Source organism: Prosopis cineraria, unplaced genomic scaffold (assembly GCF_029017545.1).
Source record: "Prosopis cineraria cultivar Desert tree isolate PC_DT_omini unplaced genomic scaffold, ASM2901754v1 PC4, whole genome shotgun sequence".
NCBI classification, from domain to species: Eukaryota; Viridiplantae; Streptophyta; class Magnoliopsida; order Fabales; family Fabaceae; genus Prosopis; species Prosopis cineraria.
Window position 1 is genome coordinate 18,193,384 of NW_026555335.1, and position 21,338 is coordinate 18,214,721.

General features: G+C 33.9%; 1 protein-coding gene across 5 annotated transcripts; it reads right to left on the reverse strand.

Moving 5' to 3' along the window:
• Positions 1–1,697: 1,697 nt before the first annotated feature.
• LOC129308371 (uncharacterized) lies at positions 1,698–17,559 on the reverse strand. Of its 5 annotated transcripts, none has more exons than XR_008592598.1 (2): positions 17,001–17,559; positions 1,698–1,877 (listed from the first exon to the last, which is right to left on the reverse strand). XR_008592598.1 is itself a non-coding variant. In XM_054949452.1 (2 exons), exons 1-2 carry the CDS (start codon positions 17,186–17,188, stop codon positions 15,810–15,812), a joined length of 342 nt encoding a protein of 113 aa, XP_054805427.1. In that variant the 5' UTR covers positions 17,189–17,559; the 3' UTR covers positions 15,660–15,809. The 5 variants fall into 5 exon arrangements, 1 of the variants encoding a protein (XP_054805427.1); XR_008592597.1 differs by lacking the exon at positions 1,698–1,877 and adding an exon at positions 11,270–11,709; XM_054949452.1 differs by lacking the exon at positions 1,698–1,877 and adding an exon at positions 15,660–15,963.
• Between the last annotated feature and the right edge of the window lie 3,779 nt (positions 17,560–21,338).

The window sequence follows — 21,338 nt, forward strand, 5'->3', positions numbered from 1 at the left end:
TTGAGAACCTATTTACCTATAAAAGTAGAAAAACAAAATAAATAATAAATAACTCAAGGTGGTAGAGGTTAGAGTTTTAACTTTAGGAAGGCTCTAAAAGACTTCTTTGGTGTGGTGGGGAATAACCCAAGTACCAACTTAGGGAAAGCTAGCCTCCGCTGCAGTGATGTGGGTGAGCCCAATCTAAAAGACCCTCGGGAGGGTAGAGTGAGGGCTATTACATACTGCTTGTCATTTATTCCCAAATACATGACAGCTATTTTAAACACTCATCATATATTGGTATGACTTTAAATGATGGGTGTTTTAAACACCCATCATTTAAAGTTTAATTTTTTTTTATTTTTTTCCTTCTAGAAAATGAAATGGTGGGCAATAATAAATGATGCGTGTTTAAACACCCATCATTTAAAGGTCTGACAATAAATGAATGGTGTTTAAACACCTGTCATTTATGGCTTGACCATCACTGCCTTTCTCATATATGACGTGTTTTTCTTTAATTATCATTTTTTTGGCATCTCATATTTAAATTTTTGTAGTAGTGTTAGCTCTTAACAACTGTTACAATGATATTATATCTAAGAGAAGAATAAATAACATAAACCTATTATACTAAATCTTCGCTTGATCTTTATTCTTAAGTGTAGCATGTACATGATGACTTTTAGTCTTGTTCTTCATACTCATTTATCTTTGAGTGCAGTACACTTATAATGATTCCCATAATAGCTTCTTCATGCTCACTCTTTCTTCTTGAGGTTTTGTCACTTGGTTCATCATATTATATTTCTACACAGGTAATAAACACCTTTCTGCTAGTTTTATTATCATCAAAACACATGGTTTAACACATCCAACGGAACTAAATGTCATGTGAACAAGGAGACTTTACTCAAATGCAACTAAGATTTTGGGAAGTCAGTGAACAGATCTTGAAAGAAGACTCAAAAATACAAAAAAAGAGGTTTAACAATGGTTTTTTTAATGCTTGTTAGATCTTTAAATTTTTTATCTTATATGTCTTTTTTACAATCATTCACCTAACTTTTGGCTTTCCTTTCTTCTTCATGATTACTCTGACTTTTTTTTTTCCAATTCAGCTAACCCATCCAACCCGATGGGTTACACCTATGTCACCCCTAGGTTGACTAGGTCAGTTTGGTCAACTCTACCACGGATCACCCCTTAAACTAGACCAAACATTTGACCAGTACATTAGGTTACCATTAAGCTGGCTAGTCCAATCCAATTTTTCATTTCATGCCAAATGTTGTAAATATCTGTGATTACTTTAGTTTAAGTAATAACTGCCTTTTTTTATGAAAACTAAAATGAAACAAGTAATTACTACTTTAGTTTAAATCGAGGATATTTTAGTCATTTACCCAACAATCATTAATGACAAAAAGGTCCTAGGGATTTAAGACAAATTATGGCATTTCACATAATCTCATTATCATTTACAAATTTCTAGGGGATTTTTTTGTCATTTTCCCTTTAAATATTGTCCATAAATTTATAAGATTAAAATCACATTTAAAAAGTTTGGGATCCAAGATTGGTTTTGCAACTTATCAAAATCATTTGAAATTCAATTCAAAATTATCATTGCATAACGAAAGACTAATGCTTACATCCATCACATCCAATGCATGCCATCAAAATAAAGAAATAAGGTTAGAAACTGGCCTGTGCACCGTAGCATATGGCACAGAGCCACGAGCTAACCCTCTCTGTACCATGCACCATGGCGTGGCACACAATGTGTCACAGTGGACATGATAGTATTTGTTGTTGTCATTTGACAGTTCATAGGGCGAACTTCCAAGTGCACTGTTTCTACATATGATTTCTAATTGGAGTGGTTCAAGTGCCTACACGAAGCTTATTTCATAAGCTAACTAATGAGATAGATTTGGACACAATCTAATAATCTGATCAAAAGTTTGACACTTTGATGCAAAAAGTATTTTTTTCAAAGAAATTATCGCACCTAAGCATTCAAATTGAACCCTTAGTCTTATTAAACCATTTGGGGCCTAGAACCAAGTCCAAATGGACCTTGTACACTTGACTAAACACAATTTATACTATATATACATATAAAACTAGATTTGGCCGCTCAATAGCCCATTTCTACATATATAAACTTTTCAAAAATAACGCCACAATACGATATTTGGGTTAAAGTCAATTCATTCATCATACATTCACCATTAACACAATTAAAATGTGTTCACAACAAAATCTTATTCCATGGTTCTCATTTTACCATATATATACACATATAGGCTAAGATTTACTAAAATTCATAACAAATTTCAACATTTCACAACCATAGACATGTATGCAAATCCTATGGCAACTTTCATATACAAATATACACAATAGAAGTGTTCATTACACAAAACTCGAGGATTTCACAGTAATGGCACACTATGTCAATCTTGACTCGTTTCCTCTACCTGGCTCACTACTATGACTTGTAAAAATATAATCCCGAGATGAGAGAACAATTTTAGTAATAGAATAACTCTCTACTACCAATTATCGCATGTAACTCTAAGCAAGTATGCATAATTTACATTAGAACATAGGCAATGGCATAGGATTCACTTTATCTATATCACATTTCACCACTTCTATAGGCATTTTCACAACAATTCACCCCTAACTTAGCATGATCAGTACCATCCAAACCTTCGAATCACCTCGACTCAAAACCATAGACTCACCTTAGACTAACACACATGCTCATTAACCCTAAGCTCACGTTCGATAGTAAAATCACCTAGCCAAAGGCATTCTATCTTACTTTTGGACTATGGTTTCCCCCATTACACACAATGGAATGTCGTTGGCTCCAACACCATATCATAGATGCTAAGGGACCTATATCTCCAACACCACACTTTTATAGGCAGTAAGGAGATAATCTCCAATATCGCACCTCAATAAGTACTAAGGAGATACAATTCTCTAACACTGCACCCTATTAGGTATCAAGGAGAATAATGTCATATGGTCTTTCACTACTTCTCTCTATGGGCAAACTCTTGCTCTTATGATCATACTTTCATATAAACCACATTTCATATGTGTATAAAATCATATGTATATATATATAATTGCAAAGCATGCAATCCATAAACTCAGTTCGTTAGAATTCAATTTCATGCATTAAACATTCATTTGGCAATTATGCTTATTCTAAAACTTTTTCATACCATAATACTCACACTCCCAAATAGTTACACTAGATATTCAAATAGAGAAAGTTATACTATTACCTTAACCCCTCTGTCACAAGAAAGGTTACTCATGGACTTCCATAACTACTAACAATTTTCTACAAGCTTCCTTTCTTACTCTACACGCAAGATAGGCCAATCTACACACAATTGACACTATTAGTCAATTGATCCAATTGAACAAAACACTTAGTTATTAATTAAGGCTATGATTAGCCATCCATTCCTTTCCTCCTAATCAATCAAGGTTTATTACCACTTGATAGTCACTTTATATCACTTCTGGTGGTTCTATTTCACTTCTACTCAATTTTCACCCTATTTTCCTTTCATTTAGGGTTAAATTTAGGCCTATAACTTCAAAGCTCTATTGGTCAACTCTAAACTAGTCATAAAGCCTAAATTTAACTCCCGAGAATTTTTTTATTACTATAGGGTAAGAAACTAACTCCTTAATTTACCCTGATTTAATTTCTTTATAACTAATACTAAGAAAAATTATAATAGAATTAAAGCTAAGGGCTATACGAAGCTTATCCAATAATATAATAGTTAGAAAAGCCTTTCAAGCTCTTAAATTCTCTTACTCTAGCTGACCCTTTCTTCTTCCCTCTTCCCTTCTCATGATTTCTCACTTTTTATCCTTGAACTCTAAACTAATTTACAACTTAAGAATTCATTTTATGTGCCATGTGCCACGACATAGGCAACTTATGCCACAACACATGGCATAATGAGGAAAATCCTCACCATGTGCACACTCTTTGTTCTGAAACGCGGTTCTCCCACTCATATATGTTCATTTAACACTCTAATAAGTCAAATCACTAAGTAATCTTTCAAATTTTTAATCATTTACTAATCACGAATTCACCCTTAATTAGTAACTAATTACATGATTAGAAAAATCAGGATGTTACACTATGCACTGCGGTGAACATTCCTCGCACAGCGGCATATGGCACAAAGGACTTTTCTTCACCTTTTCTCCACTTTTGATGCCTAGGTGGCCTGATCACACTTCAGACTCGTGTTTAGGGATGGAATTAAAGTCAAATACAATTATTAAACCCCTTCGGCTACACACCTCATTAATTCACTAATTACCCTCATTAACCTCAATTAACTGAGTTTAGCTTTCTAGGATGTACAAACATGTCATTGAACTCCACTAACACAATTTCATTGAACTTTACATAATTTGAGTCATTAAAATCCATAAAAACATAATATTTAATTTTCAAGTAGTTATGCCACATTTGCATTTTTAATAATTTTACTCACTTCAATTATAACATGTAAATCAAATAAATCAATTAACACATAAAAGTATAAGAAAGATTTCCCTCGATTACTTCAAACCTTTAAGAGGTCAAAGGTATACCCCTCAATTTATCACATCCAAATTTTTCATAAAGCTTGAATGGTGCCAAATATATTCACTATACATTTAATGATAATATAAATCATCAATATCCCTTTTTGGATAATTATCAATATCTATCTCTACACTTCAACACTTTCTCTATTCAATCTCCTCTTACATAAGGGAACCTATAAGGTTTATTAACTTCCTCTAACTCTCATTGACCTCATTGAACTCCTAAACAACTATTAATAGAGCCACATTACTCCATCTATGATAAAAAAACACATATAGCCATAAATGCTAGGTTTAAATAACCTAAACAACTCTCATTAACTCTATTTAAGTCAATAGGTTTAGACCCATAGTCTTTATTGATCGAATTTCATCTAAACCCTAACTTTTATAGTTAAGAAAATGGAAGAGGAAGAGAGATTCAAGCTTGGGGAACTTATCTCTAGTGTTTAACAGCTCTAAAACACTCCCAATGTTTCAATCCTTCAAGCCCTAGCAGAAGTTTTCTCAAGCTCCTTAGTTCTTCTTTTGCTTCACCTCTTTTTTTATCAGTTTTATGACTTTATTTCTACAGAAATGCTACAGTGCACCGTGGCACATGGCACAAAGCCATTCCTCTTTGTTTCTCTCACTTTTTGACATTTGAATTGCTTGACTTCCCTTCAAATTCAATGCTAGGGCTGAAACCATAATCTATAACACCTGTTAGTTATCCATAACCATACACCACATTGATTTACTTATTTAACTTTATTTACTCAGTTAATTAAGGATTAAATTCTCCTAGATGTTATAAAAGCCATAGATAGCATGAAAATAAGGTGAGTAAATAAAGTTAATCCTTGGGAGAAAGATGAATTAATGTCAATAGATAGCTGGTAGCTGTGTGTACCTGGGTGTCCATCTTGCATCAACACACCCCCTATTGCAAAGTCTAAGGCATCAGTGTGTACCTCAAATGGCTTGGAGTAGTTAAGCAAGGAATGACAGGCTCTTGCGTGACCATCTGCTTCAACCTTTCAAAAGCATCCTGGTAATTCTTTGACTATTGTCAAGATTTATTCTTCTTGAGTAAATTTATTAATGGAGCAGCGATTGTTGAATAATCCTTGATGAATCGATGATAGTAGTTCACGAAACTAAGGAATGATCCTAACTTTAGGACCTTAGTGGGAGGTTGCCATTCTTAAATGGCTCGAACCTTAGTTGGGTCCATCATGAGCTTTCCATCCTTGATCTTATGCCCTAAGAAGTTCACCTCTTGTTTGGCAAAAAAACATTTTTCTAACTTAATGTAGAGTTCGTGAACAGAGAGTACCTGGAAGACTTTCTTCAAGTGTTGAACATGTTTAAGGGTATTGTTGTACACCACAATGTCATCCAAGTATACTACCATGAACTGGTCTAAGTAAGGGTAAAATAACTTACTCATGAGTGTGCAAAATGTTACTGGGGCATTCATAAGTCTAAAGGGCATGACTCAAAATTCAAATGCTCTATATCTTATCACATAGGTTGTCTTCGGCTTGTCACCTGTGACAATGCATACCTAATAACACTCTAATCAAAGATCAAGCTTAGAGAAGTACCTAGCATTTTCAAGTTGATCGAACAAGTCGATGATCAAAGGTATCAAATACTTATTCTTGATAGTGATTTTCAAGGCCCGATAGTCGATACACATCTATAGTGATCCATCCTTCTTCTCGAAGAGAACTGGAGCACCATATGGGGCCTTAAATGTTGGATATACCCATAATCAAGGAGATCTTAGAGTTATCTCCTTAATTCAACAAGTTCTGAAGGTGACATGTGGTAAGGTGCCAAGGTAGGTGGTTTGGCACCAGCCTCTAACTCAATTTGATGATTTACCTCTCTTCTAAGAAGTAGTTTCTTTGGTAACTCATCAGGCATGACATATTTGTACTCCTGCAGCACCTCTTGGATGCAAGGTGGCAAAGCTTCTTGTGTGTTAGTTGTACTATCCTTTTCTTCAGCTAACGAACGTACGTTGGCCATGTAGCCTTTTGAATTCTTAAGACCCCTCTTAAATTGCAAGGCAGAAATCATAAGTTTGGATTTCTTCAAGCGCTTTAAAGGGATTACTTGAATTTGGAGTTGATAACCACCAGAGACTTAGCTTCAGGAATATGGAAGGCATGTGCTTTATAGAAGAAAACAAGTCCCAACACAACTTTGAAATCATCCATAAGGATAATAGTGAAGTTTAGCATACCTTACCAGTCCTCGATCTTCACTTTCACATCCTTGACGATCCCAAGGACTTGTTTGTGTAACATTTGAGAAATTTTAACTCTAATTTATTAACCTAATAAGGATAATTAGTGAGTTAATGAGGTGTGTGGTCAGAGGGGCTTAACTTGACATAATTGTTATGATTTTAGCCCTAGAATTGTGTCCGGATCAATGGCGGGCCACTCGGGCAAGGAAAGAGGAAGAAAAAGTGAAAAATTATTCTCTGTGCCGCATGCCGCAGTGCGTGGTTAGTCCACCACGGTGCACATACATGAATTGAATAACGAGCTCCTCTGTGCCATGCACTGTGGCAGAGGTCAGTTGGGAGAAAGCTCTGTGTAGACACCAAAACCACCTTAATGGGACATCGGAGGGAGATTTAGGACGTGTTAGAAATTTGCTCCCTGTGCTATTAAATGATAGCACTAATGTTGTCAAATTTCATGCAATGCATCATGGCGCATGGCACCTCACGCCGCGGTACATGGCACAGAGAAGATACGCCGTAGCGCATGTGCCGTAAGCCCCGGTGCACATGACACTTTCTTCACAAAATCTATTTTTGAGTTTTAAAACTCATTATTTTGCGTCCTAATTGATTTCCTAGCTTCCGCTTTACTTTCAAAACTTTGATTTAGACTTATTAAATCATGTTTGAGATTTAAATTGTTGAAATTGGGATTCTTTTGAAAGAATTTTGAGAAATTCCTTTTATAAAATTTTACAATTGGTAATCCTTTGAGGGTTAAATCTTAGATTGCCGTAATTTAGAGTCAATTGTAGTTTAGTCTCTTAGGAGGTTACAGTTTGGCTGGGGAGTTTATCGCCTTGATGGTGCCTTCTCCCTTGTCGAATTGGATGCCTAATTTCTTTGCTTCTTTAACCTCCATGAAGTTATGGGATGCTCCTATATTGAGTACAGCAAAGGCAGACTTTCCTTCGATGGCAAGATCAGCATAAAGTAGACCTTTCTCTTCCTTTTAGATGGAGGAAAAGATTCTAGTCAGTGTATTCAAGTATTGGAGGGAACCATGGTCAACCTGTTACTCCTTATCTAGCCTTTCCTTTATTTTAGTAGCTAAGGCATTCATTGCTTTACGGTTGGGGCAGTCATGAGTCCAATGTGGATTATTGCATATGAAATATGGCTCTAGTAGCTTTGATGGATCACGCTTGGTTAAGGACAGTTTATCCTGTTTAGAACTTCCACGAAAGGATTTACCACCATCCTTACAATCAGAACTCTTCTTTTGTCCTCCTTTGTCTCCCCCACTCTTACCAGGATTAGACTTCTTGGTCTTGGTAGAGTAGTCAATTAGGCACTCAGCAGCCGCAATTGTCTCATCTAGAGTTTGAACCTTGCGTCTGTTGAGTTCTACTCTAGCCCAATCTTTGAGCCCATCCATGAAGTGGAAAAGAGCTTCCTTGTCAGATAGGTCCTCATCTCTAGCCTGATGGTAGTAAACTCTTTGATGTAGTCAGGAATACTATTATTTTGTCTCAACCTATAAATTTTACCTCTAGCCTCTATCTCTGCATTATGGGGAAGAAAGTGCTTGTAGAGTTTTGAGTTGAACAGCTCTCATGTGTTAAGAGTGTAAATGCCTTTCTCTCTCTCAACATGCTTTCTGTGCCACCATAGTTAGGCTACATCTTAAAGAAAAGTTGAAGCATTATTGATTTTGATCAAGTCACAGTAAACCCTATGGCCTCGAAGTACTATTCTAGGCTAAAGAGAAAGTTCTCCACAACTTTCGCATTATGAGCCCCATTATATGTTGCTAGTTTAGGCACCTTCAATCCCTAAGAAGTGGTGTTTGAAGTACTATCACTAATAGGACTGCCTACACGTCGATGAGATTCCTACTCATGGAAAATCTCATCCATTTGAGAGTATAGACCTCACAACTTGTCCTCAACATACTTGCTAAGGTCAGCAAGATCATGTGTAAGGGAATGGAGATCTTTCCCAAGATCACAGCCAGGCTCTTCAATCATCAACTTGACAGCACGTGTAACCTCAGCATTCTCTTGGACGAGATTGCTGAGTTGATCATCGAGTTTCCCTACAGTGCACCTCATATTCTCTATGTGAGATTCCAAGCTAGCAACTCAGGGTTCAAGGGACTCATCTGCTAGGACCTTGCTCTTGGTTTGCTTGGACTTGGTATGATCGTGCTCCTCTTGTACACAAGCTTGCTCTTGAACTTCCATGCCAATAACATTTCCTTCCTCAGTTGCCATCATGCAATAACTTCCTATAAGCACAAAGGTTAAACTGTGTTCTAATACCAACTGTCACGAGACTAGTCTTTCGACCCGTATGGCACTTAGATACTCTTCAATGGAAGATGATAAGTAAGCCTAATTTGTTCAAGAAGAAAATACTTTGCTAAGTTGAGGAAAAAAAAAAGCTTGAGAGTAAATGATAGTTAAGAGTTTTTTGGGAGAGTTGTATTCTTTGAGAACTCAAAGATGAGAGGAATTCAATGATGGTTTACAAATGAGGAGGGATGAGGTATTTATAGACCTCCCATTGATTCTAGAAAATTTCCACCTCCTTAATGAATGGTGGAGATTAAATCAATCCTACAGCTATCATTGATCTTCTAGATTTGTCTCCTAGATATTTACAATGAATATCTAGATATTTACATGTAATTATCTAGAAACTATCTCAAGACATGTCTGGAACATTTTAAAACATCCTAGAGTATCCCAAAATATTTTAAGTATCTCCACATCTTTCCATAAGCTTCTGGAACCTTTTTAATTCTTCTAGATTGATCTAGATATTTCTAGATTGTTCTAGATGCTTCTAGAACATTTTGGAACGTTCTAGATTCCTCTTGAATGCCTTGAAATACTCTCTTAAGGTTAACTCGAGAACCTCTTAGAGGGTTCTAGAACACTCCGGACCACTTTAACCTTGCAAAAAGTCACGGATTGTGACATTGAGCTAGCTTGGAATAACTTAGGATGAGCATGGGGGAAGTAAGAACTTATGATTTGCACTTGAAGACTATTGGAGAGTGATTTTTCATTTATCTTTTTAATTCAAGAGCTTAGGATTATTTAATTTTAAATGATTTTAAGTTATAATGTTTGAGTACAATCTAGTTTTAGGTTGTAAATATTTTTGAATCTTGGATTGGTTTGATATTTGGATTGAATTTGTGCTAAATGAATTTCTAGAATTTATGTTTATATACTCTTGCTTTGCCAATTAAATTAATGATTGAGTTTTCATTGTGGATTTAATTGTCATTATGGTGTTTTTTTGCAAATTTGGGTTGTTCATTTTACCTCTTGATTGTTCAATTGAGTTGGTAATTTATCTAATTATTCAATTAGATAATTCAAACATTTTTTCCAGATTTATTTTTGAAATAAATGTCATTGGTTTTAATAGATTTAATTTGCCTATTTTATAATAATAGTATTTGGTTCACTATGAGTTCTCTAGTGGATTAAATATTAGATTTTGTGCTTATGAGTTCCTTTTTCATTAATTAGGTGATTGTTTTTATCAATTCCACTCTTCTATCATTTCTCTTTGGTCTAATTAATTAAATTTGGGTAGAAAAGTTAACTCCATATGAAGTTTTAAGTTGTTCCCTTCATCACATTTGAATCAAACTTTTTTTTGTTAATTAATCCCTTTTTGTTACTTAATTACTTTTTTTAGTTTACATTTCATTTTTCTTGACACAAAAACCCCCAATCATAATTTAAAACTCATGCATTGCATAATAAAATTTAGGTTAGACTTCGACATTAGCATTGGCATCCATTTAGTGCATGTTTGGTTTTCAATTTACCAAAAATTCATTTGGTGAAAATCCATTTGGTGAAAGTCAATTTAGTGAAAGTCAGTTATTATAACGAAATTTATATTTGAATATATTTTTAAAAAAAATTAGTTTGGTACACTGAAAGTTGTTTAGTTTGTAATAGTGAAATGTGCTTTTGAATATACAATTACCAAAAAGAGCATTAATTTATAATAATTTATAATTTTTATTATACAAATGTAATATATTTGAAATATTTAAAAAAATGTGATAAAAATTTTAAATAACATAAATTTTAATCTATAATGCTAAAAATTTGATCTTTAGTTATTTGTATTTTTTAAATTTTTAATTTTAAAAAATGTGATAAAGATTTGTAATTTTTATTATACATTAATGCTAAAAATTAATATGATTAATTATTTAATTTAAAATGCTAAAAACGTGATGCCTAATTATTATTATTGAAATAATAATTATATTTTTAATGAATTAATTATTTTTCAAATAAAAAATAAGAGATTAAATTTGGGATAGTATAGTCAAATAACATTCAAGTTTCTTCGTAGTTTGTATTAAAAAAAAAACAAATAAATCAAGCCTTCAACTATATAGCCAATTTCACTATATGTGTAATGCTTTCACTGATATTACTATACAATCCTCCTAACAATCTACTAATCAATCAAATCATTTAATTTGAAAAATTTGGGATCCCAAAACAAAAAATTATCAAAATCATTGCATAAATTACTCAAAATTATAATATTACACAGCAGAAGCAATTTACAAAGGTGCATCCAAGACTAAGAGAACATATATATGTCAATAAAATTAGGTCAAAATTAAAACAGTGCGTTGTGGCTCGTGCCACATGCGCCATAGCATGTGGCATAAAGACCACAGCTACCCGCTCTTTGCCATGCGCCACGACATGTGAATATATGTGCGTGGCGAACACACCTAAATTGGCTGTCATTTTGCAGATTTTGGTGTGAATTTTAGATGTGTTCCGTTTCTGCATCTGATGTCCAATTGGAATAGTTCAAGTGCCCATACAAAACTTGTTTCAAAATCTAACTAATGAAATTAGTTTCATTTCAATTTGATATCCTATTTAAAAGTTGAACACTCAAGTGTATTTTGATCGTTTTAAGTCAAAATTTGCCACTCAAGCATCTCAATTCAAAACTATACATCATTAGCTACTTTTTAGGTCTTGACCACATCTAAATAAACAATATATACCTGATTGACCAATCATATAAACAATATAACACACATGCACAATTGGCCAATAAATTGCCTAAAACACAGATGGGAAAATTCACATTTCTTCTTCCTAATCTCATACAAGGCCATATATTTTTCACATATACTTCAAGTACACCTCATATCCACAATTCAAACACTAGCCCATTCTCACTCAATCATTCACACACATACAGATCACCATAGATACCACAATCACCACTTTATGCATATTCACTGGATCCTATGACAACTTATACACAAGTTTACAACTAACAACAAACAAGTTCATTATATCAAATCCTTACAAAGGATTTAATGAAGGATCTCAACTCTGCCAATGTCTTTTCCCTTTGAACCACTAATGCCAAAACTTGAAAAATATATATAACTACGAGTGAAATAAAAATTTTAATAACCAATATAGTTTGTTAAATATCTATTATCACAAATAACTATACTAAAGTAACAAAAGTAGGGTAATATCATATATATATATATATATATATCAAAGCATGAAAAAATTTCATCTTTTCCAAGTTATTCCACATAATGACACACTAGCATGATCATCTAGCCATCGAACCTCCCATGCTCTTTAACACGAAATCATAAGCTTTGCTGAATCAATCACTCATTGACCTAAACACAAACACCCAGCCAAAGGTAATCTAACCCACCTATAGACTATAATTTCCCTCTTCACACACTTGTGATAGAGGTATTATTGATTCCTAACCGCATCCTAACGGGTACTATGGAGTTGCTAGACTACCTAGATGTCCTATGGTAACAGTCATATAATATGCTATACCTGATTACCTATGGTAACAACCCATATAATGATGCATTAGATGTCACATAGTGTTAGCCCGACCATATGAATTTTTCACTTACATATTTCCATACACTCACATCCCCACATATCTTAAGTAAACTCTCACCCCTTATGATTATACTTTTTTGTCACAATTCTCTGCTCTTTCACATTTGCACACTATATACTTTTATTCATAACATATATATATATATATATATATTTTCAAAGCTAGAAATCCTTAAACCTTCTTTTCATAAATCCATTTCATACTAAATTTGTTTTCAATACCAAGTCATGCATAAAAAAACTAACTAAACCACAGTTATACAATTACTTTTACATAGTTATAATAATTAATAAACATAATAAATTGTATGATTACCTCAACCCTTTTATTTATTAGAAAGGGTTACCCGTATTCCAACAGCCCTATTCTAGCTCCTTTTAAAATTTCCATGTCACACGCTAGAGTCTACACAATTTAGGCACCTAGAGTCAATAACTCTATTAATAAAAAGTGCCAATTACAATAATCTAACACCTATTCGCTATCACTTCCACAATTCACTTTCGCTCACACATACCATGCTTAATTATCACTCACCACAACCATCATCTTCCTCACAAACATATTTTCTCTCACTACTCTTTCTCTAGATTAGGGCAAATCGTGCCTATAGCTTCAAAGCTCTATCGTTCTGACTCAAACCAGTCACAAAGTACTAGTTTAGTTTTAAAGAACCTTTCTATTACTATAGGGTAAGAAATCAATCTCTTAAAACTTTCGAACTCAATTTCTCAATAGTTAAAACTAAGAAAAAACGGGGCAGAATCGGAGGTCAAGACAATACGAGACTTACCCAATAAGTAACAGGTTAAAAATATCATCCTTGCTCTTAATTTCACTTGCCCTAGCAAATGTTGGCACTTTTTCCATGTCTGACCCCTCTAACTTTATTTCTCCTTCTATTTTAGGAGTTGTTCCACAAAGTCACTTATCAAAATTATACACCATACACCACAGTGCATCCACTCTCCACCACAGCTTGTGGCATGGTGAGAGAAATCCTAATTATGCTCACATGCTCTGCTCCGAGACCTCATTCTTCTTCTCATATACATTCATATAACACCTTAAAAAGCCAAATACAACACTTCACAATGCAAAACCCTAATCTCATATTAAATCACTAATTCAATCCCTAATTAGCATTAATGCAGGAATAGAAATTTGGGATGTTACAATACGCATATACCAACATGGCAACTTTTTCATACCCCATATGAAAGTGCCACAAGTACATGACCTTAAACTTTATTAATTCTATCTAAAAATTTAACAAGTTTCTAATTTTTTTTTGTAAAAAATAAGCTTATGTGAGTTAGGCCCTAAGAACTCACCAATAAGGCTATGCAACAAGAGGAACAAGTTAGCCTATAATATCTATCTTGACATTACCTAGACATTGCATACATAACACACCATCATGGCAATTAGAAGTTAATTAATTCTCCTAAGTTATAACTCACCATGATAGAAAAAAGTTTAAATAAAATATATTTAAAATCATTTAAAGTTGAGATCCTAATAAACCTTTTTTTAAAACATTAGTTGAGCTCAACACATGGTTAAAAATCAAAGTCTAACACACTTGGAAAGCGTAGGAATTAAATCAAAAATAAAGAAATGGGGAAAAATTGTAATTTTACCCAAAAAAGGGCCATGCACTGCTGCCAGCATGTCATTTCCTATGGTGCATGACACATAAAGATTACTCCCTTCTTATGCCATGCGTTACGGCACACCATGCTATTATGGCAGTGCACCAAAACTAATTTCTTTGTTTAACATCCGATTAAAATGATTCAAGCACCTAAATAAAAATTACTCAAATATCAAGTTAATGGCATCAATCTAATTCCAAAATGATAGTCCATATGAAAATTGAACACTCAAATACAAAATGGTCATTTTTAACAAACTTACACACATCCAAGTGCCCCAATTAGAAACCAAAAGCCATTAGCCTCCATTGAAGCTTGAATGAAGTCAAAGGGGCCGAACAATGACATAATAGAATAATCATATATGTAATAACACAATCCAAACACAATTTAAATATATAAACCCACCCTATATCATTCACCAAAAAGGGGCAATTTCACTAGAATTGGCACTTGGTCACACTCAACCATGTGACCTTTCAATGCAATATCTGCAGCTTGTGGCCTATCTAAGACAGTCCGAACCCAAAACCCTGCATGTTTTATCTCATCTGCCAAACCATAACCCACTTTAGGAGTCAAAATGCTCCTTGCTGCATTCTTATACTTCTCCATTTTCATTGAATACTTGGCAACCAACTTCACCCTCCTATTCCCCTTTGCTGACTCTATCGTGTTCAATCTTTTTACATGCTCACGATCATGAATTTGCTTAAAATGATTAATAAGCTTCACATTTGTATAAAATCTTCCCCCACAGACCCGACAAAGATAAGGTTCATCTAGCCTGATAATACCTTTGTTCTCTAAATGACTCAATAATTTCCTTTCTTTTCTTTGTTTCCTAACATTTTGAGGGACATGGCTAAAAGTATGATGATTTGCATAAGCCACCATATGCTTAACAACACCAAAGTGAGATGCAGCAGCTTTCAGCTTAGTGGCAGCTTCATAAGGTGGCAATGACTTGGGTGGTTTGTTGTCTAAATCCCAAAAAATTTTGCATGGTGGTCGGTGACAATTTCAAATTTTTACCCAAAGCATTTTGACCCACTGTTGTCTCATAATGACAAATTCTCAATGCAGCATATGGGATTAATGATGGTGGAAAATTGGCTTGCACAGCAACAAAGATCCCACAAAATTTGACAATATTAAACATAGGCGATTGGCTGTCCTTTCCAAAATGAATAATAATGACTGTCATAAAAACCATTGAACCAAGTTAAATTTAACTGATGACAGAAAACAAGAGAAACCAAAAAACAAAAAGCAAAATAAAGGGTCTGCTCTGTGAAATAGACATGACAGATGGATGCCAACGGAAATTATTCTCGTTCCACTCTTGAGCCTAATGAGAGAATACCATTTATGCAGGTATTTTTCCAACCAGTGCTCTCATCCATTTTAGCATAATGCTCATGATAACCCAATGCAGCACTAGCGTAACAAGTAAAGTCTCCTCTAAAGCACTTCAACCAGCTTCAATTCAGCATTTAATAACAAAAGTTAAATTCAAGACTATCTACATTAATTCCACAAGCAAAACGTAGCTAATGTCTGCTAATATTCTTCCAAACATTACCAAATATTCACATAAATTTTGGATATTTGATGGGATTCAGAAACAAATTGGATATAGAAGTAACATATCTCCACCGTAAAAGCAATATCACTGTTTGTCTGGTACAAATGCTTCTAGGATGCTCTGCAACCATTTGGGCCCCTTAGGTTGTAAGAAAGAAGTCTAATGGAAAGGGAAGTGAAAGGGAACAAAAAAAGAATGACACGAGGTAACATTGTAACTCAAAGAATGTTCGGTAAGATGGAAAAGAATAGGCATAAAGAATTTTTTTTTTTTATTTGGTTATTGAAAAAGAAACTAAGAATGGAATAAAAACATGGTTAAATTTTGAAAACTCAATGACATCAAAAGTCCAAAATAAATGTTTAAACAATCAAAAATTGAGCACCTCCAGACCCCAAAAACAAAAACATCTGTAGAGCCTAAAATTCCAGGTTACATGACTTAGGTTTTCCAAAATCCAAACCAAATAAACATGAATTTGTCTAAATCTGGTTTTTATTGAAAGGAGAAAAAAAAAAACTAGTGAATTGATCCACTATTTAAAACCGTGATTCTTTTTTCTCCCTATTTTACACGTTTTTTTATGAGCTCATTTAATTTTTGTTCCAGATACTTTAACAAAGACGCCTTAGTAAGGCAATTGATTCAGGCAACTCCTCCAAGCAATGAAGAATGACAAATTAAATTCAAGCTTCTAAATTGTTAGACACAACTCGAGTAAGTCATTGACCAGATCATACATCACAAATACCTTGAGAATTTTCTAAATAGACGAAAATATAAAGAAATAAATAAACATAATGCCAATAAACAACAAATCCAAAGTTGCACAACAAAACAATTCAAAGCATATAAGTCGCTAGTAATCAAAATGAAGAGGTTAAAAGTATAATAACATAGAAAAAGAAGAAAGCATCGCGAAGAACCTAACCTGACAGTGGGGGATAAGATGAAAACGAGAAGGGTGAAGACTTGACGGTCGACGCTACTGTTTTTAACGGTGAAGAAAACGAAGGTCAGAGAAGAGTGAAGAATGTAACCTTCGATCGCTTCTGAGCTCAGTGAAGAGTGAAGAAGACGAAGGCGAAGGCGAAGACGAGCTTGAGCTCGAGCTCCCATTCCCAGTCTGCTACTCTGCCACCATTGAAGAAGTTAGAGAATGAAGAAGGGTGGAATGGAATGAAGGCCAAGGCGGCGAGGCCGATCGACACCGACCGAGAGCTGAGTCTGAGTCTCTTAGGCTGTGTGATGCGTCTCTGAGACAGCTAGAGTGAGACCCGAGGCTGAGAGGGAGAACAGAGAAGTGCGACTGCAAAGACGAGAGAGGCGCCTGCGAGAAAGGAAGAAGGGCTTCCAATTTTCCAAATACCAATTTTGCCCCTTCAAGGACCCGCCCCCGCAATAGAAAAACAAATCGGCGCTGTGGTTATTTTTGGAGCCTTCAAGGTGTAGGGGAGGAGAATCCCCTGCAAAACCTCCCCCTTCCTTTCCCCCTCTCCCTTCCACTCCCTCCCCTTTTTGCTCCCTTCTAACCAAACAAAACTTAAATTCAACTAGCCTTCCACACATTGCACGGATAATAAACAATTAGATTACAATATTCAGTCTAATTAGCAGTGTCAAATAATTTGTTAAAGTATAAATATATCTATAAACTGATGTTTAAATAAAGTCTAATTATAAACATACTTGAATTATCAAGTTTCAATATTTTTCATTTGATTTTTCCCATATCAATTATTTTTATTTGAGAGAATTGAGATTATTTCTATTATTTTCCTCAAAAATTTAATTTCAATTTAGTTCAAATGAAATACATAGGACTAAATTGATGCATAAAAGTTAAACATAATAATGTTAAAAAAAATTGCCATCCATGGAATAAAGTTACAATCAATTTAGTATATTTGATTATTAAGAATTACCATACACGTTGGAAAAAAAAAAAATCCTTGTAGCATTATGGAGATTGTTCAAATTGTTATCATATGACAAATCAATAGATGACTTTCACAAATTGATAAAAATTCTTAAAAAAAATGATATAACTTTAAAACCACACAAATATAAAATGATATCAAGTCAATAAATAAGAATAAAATAATTATGTAGAAAGAAGGAAAGAATTATAATATACTAAAGTAATGTGGGAATTTCCATTGGGTGCACATTGTACCATCAAGTTAGGAAAGGGTATTAACATGCTGTAACCAAAAAAATTCAAATATTCAAATTAAATTAAATCAATTTCATAAATAAACATTAAAAAAAAATTGATGACATATAGTTCGTAGTATTCATGAAATTGATGAAATAAAAAAAATCAAATTGAGACTGAGGAAAAATCATGTTGATGTACATGTGGATTGTTTTTTGGGATCAGAAGAACATAACATTGTATAATATTCTTCAAATAAGAACATTCTAGTACCAAAATGCTAATCCTGGATAAACAACCTGAGGCTAAACATAAGAAAGCAAAGTAAAGAAAGGAGTCAAGCAAATACAAAGAGAACGGTATATAGAGTAAGAATGTAATCACCAAAAAAACAATTCTGCTTCTATTACCCAGCAATTTAAAAAATTAAAACTTACAATTAAGAATTTGCACCAACACAACATAATTGCTAGTAACTGTCTCATGAACTTGCATCTCATTGGCAATGAAAAAACTAATTCATTAAGTCCCCATACCAAACCGCAACTTAAAGGCCAAATATTGCATCCTCTAAGCATGAGCCGGTAACTCATTGGCAATATTATGATGAATGATTGGGAAAAATGGAAGCCAATTGTTCTCGTCAATAGGAACACCGGTTGATAAGCATGTTTTGGAAGAAATTGATTCAGCGATCAGCACAATTTCAAAAAAAGTAATAAGTCAATTAATTGAAAAGATTATATCATAATCTTATTAGTAACCTTGAGAAAGAACTTCTGCTCTCCTTTTTATATCCTGTAAAAACATTTCAAAGTAGTCAAGTAATTGTTTTTTTTTTTTGGACCAGCAAAGAAGTGATTGCATTTAAATGATACTGATATATATTAAGGGAACAACTGAACATAAGCAAGAACTTACAAGTGTAGCGCATAACAGAAGCAAACTCACCAATGAAACCAAGGTATGGACCTATGGCTTCTTTTTGTTAAAAAAAAAAAAAGGTAATAAACGTGTATGAGTTCTTCATTGGTAATAAAGCTTAAGCTTGATAAAACATATCAATACATATAAAAAAAATTAAAACTGTGACTACATCTAGCAAAAGTAAATAGAAGAATATTATTGAGGCGCCAATACTAAACTCCACATTTTTTTCCTTCTACTTTCATCCCCGGAAAATAAGTAACAACTAAAGCAACTCCTTGTTGCATATCTCACAAATTGTATCTCCTTTCTCATTACACCAATGCTGAATGCACTTTTGATGAGCAAACTAAAATAATCAGCAAGCACTCATCACTTAATTAGCAAATACCAAATGAGACATTAGAAAATAACAATCACTAACCAGATATACCATCTTTCCAAGCCATGAAAAATGCAGGAATGAAAAAACATTACAAAAACAACTACACAATAGTAACCAAAAATCATAAGAGAAAAAACTATTGCAACTTGTAGTATGTTTTAAAATGTTATCTCTCTATTGCATCAAGAAGCAAGAAGGAGAAGAAGACGAAGAAGAAGAAGAAGAAGAAGCTAGACTAAATAAGCATACCCAGAAACAGACAGAACAGTTGTAAAGATGGGATTTATCAAACATGGAATTACCTGCAAATTCAAAATATTATAGGCATACCAAAAATCATCACAAGCCCAATGCAATTCTGGAGCATCAGTGAAAAATCCGTTGATAATGAAATGATAATGACATATACCAACTGGGAGTGTTTTTACAGCAACAGAAAACGGCCCAAGTCTCTATAAAGCGTTACTGGCAGAGAAAAGACAGAACAATTTCAAATATCAAAATTATGATTTTAAAATCAAGGAACTGGAAGAACAAAAAGTGTTGATAACAATGAATTAATTATGTGGTTTCCCAGTTGTCCAATGATCCTGCAATAACTGCATCATTCCCAGGATAATTCCATGAGACCTTCACTCTTGCAACTGTCCATGAACCGTTGATTCTGTACCATTTCCCAGGAACCCAATTCTTGCTAGTAGTCCAAGAGATCTTAAGTCATGTTTGGTACATTAGAATTGGATCCAAGAGAAATGAAATTGAAATTGGAATCATACTTTCAATTGTTTGGTATGCATGAATCCAATTCCTTATGGATTCCAATTCTACCAAAATACCTAGAATTCAATTCCATCTCCATCATGATGGAATTGCCACAATTCCATGAAATTGTCATAAGTGCCCCACATACACACTCCATCATGATGGCTGAGTTTTTTATTTTTTTTATAAGAGCATTTGGTCTTTATCTATTTTAAATACATATATTTATTAATATTATATTCAAATTTCATCTTCATACCAAACACACTTTTAAAACTCAATTCTATTCCGATTCCGATTCCAATTCCAATTCCGATTCCAATTCCGATTCCATTAAAAACTCTTCCATCATTCCATTAATAATGCTAAATTTTTTATTCTCAAAGGCTAAATTTTATTTGGTTTTAGGAAAATGATGATAGATATGAACCTTGAGAACAACTTGACAATCATAAGGAGTGACGACATCAATATTGACCAAAGAAGGCATGGATGCTAAAATAGCACAAGAAAACAAATTAGGTTAACCTTAATTGCTTAATGAGCCAAAAAACAAATTTCAAAAAAGTGAAAAAGAAGCATGATAGCATTAGCATCATTAATGTTTGCAGGTGAAGAGATTCCCACTAACCTTTCTTTTCTTTTCTTTTCTTTTTTTAACCTTCCTCTTGCTTCTTCTCCCTCTTTACCTTGGCTTTATTCGATTTCCCTCTCCCAGACTTCGGCACCATTTTCTTCAAGATGAAAGGAATTTAATCTGATTAGGAAGAAGAAGAGAAGAACAGAAGAAGAAACTAAAAACCTCATTCGAGAGAAGCCATCACAATCAAGAATCGGAGCGATGAATTTGACATGAAAGCTCATTTGAGATAAAAGGATCTGGTAATGCACCATGATTAAATTTTACATGCCTAGGGGTGTATGATTTTCACAGCTTCTATGCTTCTAGGGCATAGTGTTGAGCAAAATCGGCTGTTATGAGGTATCAACCATCTTGAGGGAGAAATGCGAAGGGAATGAAGACTGTCTTGAAAAAG